The 9,851-nt window shown below is 40.9% G+C and overlaps 1 protein-coding gene across 4 annotated transcripts in view; it reads right to left on the reverse strand.

Annotated features, from left to right (window-relative positions):
• Positions 1-8,262, reverse strand: part of RBBP8 (RB binding protein 8, endonuclease) — a 96,230-nt gene extending 87,968 nt beyond the window's left edge. For 2 of the 4 annotated variants that reach the window (XM_032152656.2, XM_058438564.1), the window contains exons 1-2: positions 8,026-8,236; positions 4,582-4,788 (exon numbers count right to left, since the gene is read on the reverse strand). In XM_032152656.2, coding sequence (XP_032008547.1) covers positions 4,582-4,690 — 109 coding nt within the window. In that variant the 5' untranslated portion in view covers positions 4,691-4,788; positions 8,026-8,236. Of the gene's footprint in view, positions 1-4,581; positions 4,789-7,507; positions 7,720-8,025 lie in introns of those variants that run through there. The other 2 variants (XM_032152654.2, XM_032152655.2) reach the window with 2 other exon arrangements.
• Positions 8,263-9,851: the final 1,589 nt, after the last annotated feature.

The raw sequence follows: 9,851 nt of genomic DNA on the forward strand, positions 1-9,851 counted from the left end.
ACCAAAGATTATCTTCTCTTATGAGCTCATATATCCAATACCTAACATTCATAAAACACATGGACTTTATCATATACAACAATTACTGTATTCCTCCCTTAAAGTTATTCACAGTATAGAAACTTTTGTGGGAATGTGATTAGAACATAACCATGAGGAGTACATTTTAAAAGAATTATCTATTACATAATATTTGCAAGCTTTATATATTGTATAATTTGATAAATATGGCATATTGTTCCTATTAAAGAGTATATCATTTGTTTCTTGATGCTTCCTCATTGTAAAATAGGGATTTCATGAAGATCCTGTTACATCAAAGAATAGGAAGAAGAAATCTGTCAAATATTTTATTTCTATTAAATTAATAGCCAGGCACAGTGGCTCCCGCCTGTAATCCCAGCACTTTGGGAGGCCGAGATGGGCGGCTTGCTTGAGGTCAGGAATTCAAGACCAGCCTGGCCAACATGGTGAAACCCCATCTCTACCAAAAATACAAAAATTAGCCAGGAGTGGTGGTGCGTGCCTGTAGTCTCAGCTACTTGGGGGGCTGAGCCAGGAGAACAGCTTCAACCTCGGAGGCAGAGGTTGCAGTGAGCTGCGATCATGCCACTGCACTCCAGCCTGGGTGACAGAGTGAGACTCCGTTTCAAAACATAAAAAACAAAAATAGAAATCAAGAGTTTCAAGAAAGTTGCAGAATACAAAATCAACTCACAAAAACCAGTTGTATTTCTATACACTAACAATGAACAATCTGAAAAGCAAATTAAGAAAATTCTATTTACAGTAGCATCAAAAGAATAAAATACTTAAGAATACATTTCACCAAGGAGACAAAAAACCTGTACATTGACAATCAGAAAATGTTGCTGAAAGAAATTATAGAATGACCAGGTGTGGTGGCTCACACCTGTAATCCTAGCACTTTTGGAGGCCAAGGAGGTCAGAGGACTGCTTGAGCCCAGGAGTTGTGACTAGCCTAGGCAACAAAATGAGATCCCTGTCTCTATAAAAAAATAAATTAGCTAGGGGTGGTGGTGCATGCCTATAGTCCTAGCTACTCTGAAGGTGGAAGTGGAAGGATTGCCTGCACCCTGGAATTTGAGGCTATGGCGAACCATGACTGTGCCACTGCACTCAAGCCTGGGCAATGAGGCAAGACCTCATCTCTAAAAATTAGTAATTAAAAATTTAAAAATCTTAAAAAGAAATACAGAAGACACTAATAGAAAGGTATCCCATGTTCATGGACTACAAAACAATATTGTTAAGATGTCGATACTATACAAAGCAATCTACAGATTCAATGCATTACCTATCAAAATCCCAAATCCCAAAATCCCAACATTATTTGCAGAAATAGAGAAATCTGTCCTAAAGTCAAGGCAAGATGACAATCTCTTCAGTATAGCACATACCGTTTTACATAATTTGGATCTATGTACATTTCTAGCATCATATCCTATCCACCTCCCTCAAAACTCCGATCTCCCATCCCATTTCCTCTTAGAACTAAACCTAACCATCCATAGTTCCTTGAATAAAATCAAGCTCTTATCTGCAAACTTTTGCATGTGCTATTCTCTCTACTCAGAAAATTCCCTCGTCTTCCACCATCTTCTTTGCCTGGCTAGTTAGGCTTAATCAGTTATCAAGCCTGGTCTGACATAAACCATGCACAAACCCACTTCCCCATGCAACCACACACACCCTCAGTTCTTCCTTCATGTTTTCAGATAATAGCATAGTATACTGCATTAAAATTCTAGACTAGAAATTCCCTTAAAGCTAGCACTATATAGGATTCATTCTTATTCACAAAGTCTGGCAAATAGTAAGTGCCCAAAAAACATTTCTTGAACATTTCTTTGTGTCTCCATGAATACTGGGGCTTGAAAGAATACTTTTGGGGTTGTTCATATGTCAAAACTCATTAATTAATAAGGGTATCACCAGAAGTTTTGCCAGAAACTAAATTTACCATGGGAAAGTTCTTTTTTTTTTTTTTTTTTTTTTTTTGAGATGGAGTTTCACTCTTGTTGCCCAGGCTGGAGCACAATGGCGCAATCTTGGCTCACTGCAACCTCCACCTCCTGGGTTCAAGTGATTCTCCTGGGTTCAAGCAATTCTCCTGCCTCAGCCTTCCTGAGTAGCTGGGATTACAGGTGCGCACCACCATGCCCGGCTAATTTTGTATTTTTAGTAGAGACGGGGTTTCTCCATGTTGGTCAGGCTGGTCTTGAACTCCTGACCTCAGGTGATCCACCCACCTTGGCCTCCCAAAGTGCTGGGATTACAGGCGTGAGCCACCGCGCCCAGCCTACCATAAGAAAGTTCCAATACAGACCCACATACTACACTTTAGATTCAGGTTATGTTTTAACAGTACTCCAGTGTAATGATACAGCTATAAAGCACTGCAGTATTAAACTTATAATAGGTAATCAAGAAACAAATGTAATATGAAGCATTTCTCATACATAGGGAAAGTTACAGAATTAAAGCATATTAAAATTTAGTATCAAAACCTTGAGCTTAGCTTCATATGGTGTATCTTTTAACGCAAATAATATTTACGAATCTCAACCACAATTGCTTAATCCTCTATAAACTCCTTGCACTTCATAAAAACCTTTTAACTGTTATTTCACTGTATTGTAAATATCTGTTTACACGACTCTATTAAGACTGCAGGCTGTCTGAAGGTAAGCTGTCATTCACTTTTGTATTTCAGTGCTACAGGTTTGTCAAATGACTTATGTAGTATTTTTATGTCTATATCCTGCAAAGAATTTTATAGAAGAAAATTCTATAAAGAATTTATAGAGGTTAGGTAATTAGGCTAAGATCACAGAGAAAGTGGGTAAATGGAATCAGAATTCAAATCCAGGTCTTCAGTCAACAAATTCTGTATCTTTTCCACTATCTCATACATATTACCGCAAGTAAATAACAGCAAGTTGTATACAAACTATCTTCTGTGGTTAAAAAGCACAAATTTGACCATAAAAATGAATCACAAAAACTACAATTGTAAATGTCCTCTAAAAATGAGATCTGGCTGGGCACAGCTCACGCCTGTAATCCTAGCACTTTGGGAGGCCAAGGCGGGAGATCACCTGAGCTCAGGAGTTTGAGACCAGCCTGGGCAACATAGCGAAACCCTGTCTCCACAAAAAATACAAAAACTAGGTAGGTGTTCTACAGTGAAGTATAAGTTTAAAAAAAAAAAACAAAAAAACAAACTAGCTGGGCATGGTATGTGCACCTGTAGTCCCAACTACTTGGGAGGATGAGGTGGGAGAATCACTTGGGCCCGAGATGTTGATGCTACAGTGAGCCAAGTTTGCACCACTCACTCCAGCATGGGTGACAAAGCAAGACCTTGTCTCAAAAAGAAAAAGAAAAAAAGATCAGCTGGGCATGGTGGCTGACACCTGTAATCCTAGCACTTTGGGAGGCTGAGGCCAGTGGACTGCTTGAGCCCAGAAGTTCAAGACCAGCCTGGGCAACGTGGGAAAACTCTGTCTCTACAAAAAATACATAAAATTAGCTGGGCATGGTGGTGCACACCTGTAGTCCCAGGTACCCAGGAGGCTAAGGTGGGAGGAACACCTGAGCCTGGGAGGTCAAGGATGCAGTGAGCTGTGACCATATCACTGCACTCCAGCCTGGGCAATGGAGCGAGACCCTCTCTGAAAATGAATAAGTAAATAAATAAATACATGAATATATAAATAAATACATAAATAATGAGATCTTTGGGCCAGGCACAGTAGCTCATGTCTGTAATCCCAGCACTATGGGAGGCAGAGACAGAAGGATCACTTGAGGCTAGGAGTTCAAGACCAGCCTGGGCAACACAGTGAAACCCTGACTCCACAAAAAATAAAAAATTAGCCAGGCATGGAAGCGTGTGCCTATGGTCCCAACTACAGGAGAGAGGCTCACTTGAAAATGGGAGGTTGAAGCTGCAGTGGCCGTGATCACACCACTATACCCCAGCCTGGTGACACAGTGAGACCTTGTCTCAAAAAAAAAAAAAAAAAAAGAAGATATCTTTGAACTTAAAGATGATCATTAAATGTACAAAATTCAATGGTGGACTGAATAAAAAAAAAAGTACATATACATCATGGAATACAATGTAGCCATAAAAAAGAACAAAATTATTTTCTTTGCAGCAACATGGATACAGATGAAGCCATTACCCTGAGCAGGGAACAGAAATATTGCGTGTTCTCATTTATAAGTGGGAGCTAAACATTTAGTACACATGGACACAAAGAGGGGAACAACAGGTACTGGGACCTATGTGAGGGTGGAGGGTCGGGGGTGGGAGGAGAGTGGGGATCGAAAAACTACCTATGGGGTACCACGCTCACTACCTGGGTGATGAAATCATTTGTACACCAAACCCCAGCAACATACAATCTACCCATGTACCAAATCTGCACATGTAGCCCCCGAACCTAAAAGTTGAAATAGAAAAAATAAACAGAACTGTCATACAAAGGTATACAAAGCCACTACAGTCTCAACAAAATACTGCTGTAAGTATTTAAGAAAAGATTTTACCTTGTACTTCTCTATCATGACACTCTTTTAGTTTTGTCCAAAGGTCCTTAAAGTCACTCAATATATCTGCAGAGTTAGGGCTTCCACAACTGCTTCCTGAGATGTTCATCTTGCTTAATATGCTCCACACTTCTACTTGCTTAATATTTTCTGACCTTTTCTGTTACATTATAGAGGCATCAAGTCGTCTTTGGACAGGTCAAATACCTGAAATGACAGATTGCAACATAAATGAACTTTGCATTTATCTTTATGTACTTTGAAATCAGGATGAAACACAAGCCCAGATATCCTCATTTACCATTTCCTTATTTACCTATAATCAATCATTTTTAGAATTTGGGAGGGGAAGAAAAGAATAAGGAAAGATGATAATGGTGAGAAAAGTCCTGATTTCAGTTGTTTGGCTATATAAGGTAAATTTTCAGGCAAATTTTCTTATTTCTCTTAGAGGAAGAAATTATCCAAATTATGTTAAAGAGAAAGGATTCCGATATTGAGGGGTTTTTATCATTCATGGTCAATATTAATTTACCACTATAAACTAATTTATTGTTTTGGCTGAGGGAGATGGCTCTTGTCTGTAATCCCAGCACTTTGGGAGGCCAAGGTGGGTGGATCACTTGAGGCCAGGAGTTTGAGACCAGCCTGGCCACCATGGTGAAACCCCATCTTTACTAAAAATACAAAAATTAGCCAGGTGTGGTAGTGCATGCCTGTGGTCCCAGCTACTCGGGAGGTTGAGGCAGGAGAATTGCCTGAAACTGGGAGGCGGAATTTGCAGTGGGCGGAGATTGTGCCACTGCACCCCAGCCTGAGCGACAGAGACCCTGTCTCAATTAAAAAAAAAAAAAAAAAATTTTTTTTAACTTTTGAATTGGTGCAACAATATACTCAGCCCAAAACTGAAAAACATTCTAAGATAGTCTTGACTTAACAAGCATCCACATATATACACGTATCTACATGTATTTTATAAAAGAGACAGTCGACTGATGTATTAACACAGATAAGGATCTGTATAACTTTCCAAAAACAAGAGAAGTCAGTAAGATATAAACACAGCAAAGATCTATGAATACAGAAACATCTTAGAGTTATAAGACAATTAGGGTAACGTTACTTCATGCCTCTCTTAGAATAAAGGTGAATGATTATTACATAGTCCTTGAAGAAACCAATGGGTTAAGAAGTTTGAATGGATTAGCAAATATTTTAATATGTGTCCTTAAAATGAAACCATTAATTAGCTACAACTTAAAAAGCATAGTGATCAGCAAGTCTACCAAACCTCACATCTGGCTCCTTAGCCAAAGTAGTATCATTTCTAACAAGTGCGCAAACTGATTGTTTCCTGCTAACCGTTTCTTGAGGTCTCTGATGAAGGGGCTGAAACAGTAATTCTGAAGGAAGCAAGAGTATATGCGAAGCCACTTGGTGAACGGTAAAAGAGCTACAAAAATAAACCATCAAGCTTTGCAAAAATTGTGATTAGACTTTTAAAAAATAATCAGCAGAAACTAAATATGAACTGGATTTTAGATATTCGAATTATTAATTTTCTCGGGTATAATGATGCGGTTTTGTTTTTTTTTTAGAAAGGCCTTATCTGTTAAAGGGGTATTTACTGAGCTATTTACAGGTAAAGGGATATACTCTGCGATTTGCTTGAAAAAAAAAAAAAAATCCAGCTAAAACAAACAAAAATGGATGTTGGGTGAAGAGATGAAACAAGGGCTGAACTTCAACAATTTCTGAAGCTGGGTGGATGGGTATACAATGGGGTTCATAATTCCAGTATTTCTCTTGTGTACATTTATTTCTGTAAAAAAGTTTTTAAAAGTAGAATTAGGTGCACTGCATCAGTTTTGTTTCCAAAGAGGTTTTCATTCTATTTTTAACTCTAACAGATAAACAAATGGGCATATATATAATTGCGAATAAAAGTCACCATTTGTTTCCCACATACCAGAAACTGCTGTAGAATATTACTATTAATATTTCTATTTATATATTATTTAATATATAATTATATATTATAGAATATTTATATTCTACCTAACCTTCAGAAAAACTCTGTAAGACAGCTACTATAATTTCATTTTAGAGTTGGGGGAAGAGGCGTAAGGCAGTAAATGACTTGTCCAAGGTTACACAGCTGGGACATGGCTATGTCAGGGATGGAAATCAAGTAATGAGACCAATAACTGTAAAATACCTCTCTGTAGCCCGCATGTTCTCACTCATAGGTGGGAAATGAACAATGAGAACACTTGGACACAGGAAGGGGAACATGACACACCGAGGCCTGCCGTGGGGTCGGGGGAGGGATAGGATTAGGAGATATACCTAATGTAAATGACGAGTTAATGGGTGCAGCACACCAACGTGGCACATGTATACATATGTAACAAATCTGCACGTTGTGCACATGTACCCTAGAACTTAAAGTATAAAAAAAAAAATAAAGAAAAAATACCTCTCTGCAGAAAAAAGAAAAAAAAAGGAAGACATAAACGATTTCTATTAAATCAACAGTTTAAAATGAAGGTTTAATTACTTTAATGATCTAAAAAGTATTAACATATTCGTTTAAAGCCAAGAGTGTAAAATAAGCATCCTTTACGTATCTATCTTCAAGTAAGTGATGTACAGTGCTTTAAAAACAAAACATAAAAACAAAACATTCAACTTGCAAATTCTGGCTCGCAAAACCCTTTCCACCTACCCCGCATGCCCAGCACTTTTGTTAGCATCTCTCTCTGCAATGAACCGTTATTCGAGGCACGACGATAATGTACATTTTTCAATCTCTCAGAACGCCACGTCTTACCTCTCAAGTTGCATTATGGGCTCAAAGGCCTGTAACTGTTTAATACATTTGTGTATATTCCTTAGTATAAACCACCACACTACAGGTGCTCACCAAAATACTCGCTGCCACACCACAGCTATTCTCACACGGGTAAGGCGAGAGGCACATCTCGTCACACAGGGGACTTGAACAAACTGCACGGGACATTTCAGGGGTCCTCTTATGGGCGGAGCAGAGCAGCTGGGCAAAGGCTTTCCAGCCAGGTCCCTTCTCCATCCGCCTCTCCCCAGGTGCCCGCGCCGGTTCCGCGTGAGGGTCTGGCCAAAAAAAATCTCCCAAGCGCGCGCGCGAGCCGCAGTCGGCGCATGCGCGGGGCGGGCTTGGCGGTGAAAGGCGCTTCCTCAGCCCGCGCGGGAGACCCAGAAGTAGTCCTGAGTTAGCGCTCGTCCTCCCGCCGGTCCACCACCACCAAGTGTAGCCCGGGCCCGGCCTATTTCCTCACGCACAGCCCCAGAGCCGGGGGGCCACCCCTTACCCCGGGAGCCCTTCGCCAAGCGCGCAGCTCCAGACCAGAAGCAGCCGCTACGACCCAGAGCTCCGGGTGGGGTAAAGAGATTCCTTTTACTCACCGCCTCCAAGATTGCCTCGGGATTCGCGAAAGCCCCCGAAGGAAAGCGAGCACTTTCTGAGGCTGTGAAGGGACGGCTGCTCGCTTTTCTCTTTCGCCCTTTTCCCTCAGTAGAGTGCCAAATCCTCGGTGGGAAAGCCGACCCCTCCGGACAGCCCGCGATTTAAGGCCGGGGGCTGCCGGCCGGGCTCGGAGGCGGCCGGACCCGCCCCGCCCGGGAGCCCGCGCGACGTCACGCGGGAGTTCCAGTTGCGTCACGCCCCTTCCTCTCGCTGCCCAGCGCGGCGGCGCACTTCGTGCACTAGCTGAGGAGCGGGCTCCTTGGTGCGGCCCATCCCGGAGGGCGATGGCTGGGGAGGGGAGCGCTACCACCGAACTGCCGGGAGCGACCCGAAGAGTCTGGCGACCGCCACAGCATTTCTGAGATGCGCTGGGGAAAGCTCAAGCCGTTCTGTCGGCGGAGCGTCAAGCCCTTGGGGTTCTGTGGAAGTTATCTGTACAGTGTGTCTAACTTAAGCATTTTGCAGGGAAGCATGTGTAGAGTGACCTGTACCGAATGAAGAGTTAAAATTAACTGTTGGGGGATATGGACGCGGATCCGTCTAACATAGTTTTCGGCCTTGTCGCTGTTATCTGCAGTTTAGTGATGTGACCTGACAGGGTTGGGCGGTAACGCCATAGATCAAAACGATCTGTATTTTGCTGAGGTTAAACGGGAAGTTTCTGGCAAATTTGAAACGAGAAGGAATCTCCTTCAGCATTATGTATTGGGACAACATGCTGTTAGATAATTTTTTTAAAAAAAGTCCAGTTTTCTTGTGGCCGTTCGTTTGAGATTCAAACCGATAGTAGGTATTCCTATTTCTCCTGATTTCTAAAAGAATCGTTTTTAGACCACTAGAAATTTCTGCAAATGAACAAAATAGACTAGAATCAAATATCTTTTAAACCAGTCCAGTACTTTTGTGTAATCATTCTAAGACCCGGGAAGGGATAATATTAACAGGCTTTAAAAGTTTAGTACTTAGAAAATCATAAATACAAAATGCAAAGGTAATTTTTCCACCTGTCCCACATCTTAAGGGATGAATAAATGTAACTTAAAAAGTTAGTATACAGAAGAGGGGTGCTAAACCTTCTATTAGCCTGTTACAGCAACTATCATTCACTTCCCCGTTTTATAAGACTTAACTCCACAAATGGATGAAATTTTGACTATGTAATTTTTAACACAAGATAGGAAACATAATTGACAGAGTGAAGCTTTTATGTTTATGACAGAAATAACCTGTAATAAGTTTGTCACTTAACAGACTATTGAAAGAGCAGTGTGCTGTGGTCTGTACTGTGGTCCAAAGAAAAACTGAGCAGAATGACCCAACCTGTTCCTATGGCCTCTCCCTGTGTCTCACTATCTAATCCATTTATGCAAGTCAGAAACCAGAGTCATTCTTGACACTTTATTCATCCCTAACTTCCATATCCAAGCCATCACCCAGTCTAATTTTACTTACTAAACATCTAAATCCATCCCCTTCTCTCCATCACTACCTCCATAATCCAAGATACTGTTATTTCTTACCTAGTCTACTGCTAGTCTCCTTTCCACAACCACGCTACCAACCACCCCTCCTAAATCTTTGTTTTCACTGGTGTTACAGAAAAAAATTTGAACATGTATTCTCCATATATATATTTAATTTTAAATTACATACATGTACTGTTGAAAAATGGTACATGATCTAATGAAGTTACAGGCTCTGAAGTTAGACATCTGGGTTTAAATCCTGCTCTCATACTTCCTTACTGAGTGACCTTGGACTGACT

The sequence above is a fragment of the Hylobates moloch genome, unplaced genomic scaffold (assembly GCF_009828535.3).
Source record: "Hylobates moloch isolate HMO894 unplaced genomic scaffold, HMol_V3 SCAFFOLD_5, whole genome shotgun sequence".
In the NCBI taxonomy this organism is placed as follows: domain Eukaryota; kingdom Metazoa; phylum Chordata; class Mammalia; order Primates; family Hylobatidae; genus Hylobates; species Hylobates moloch.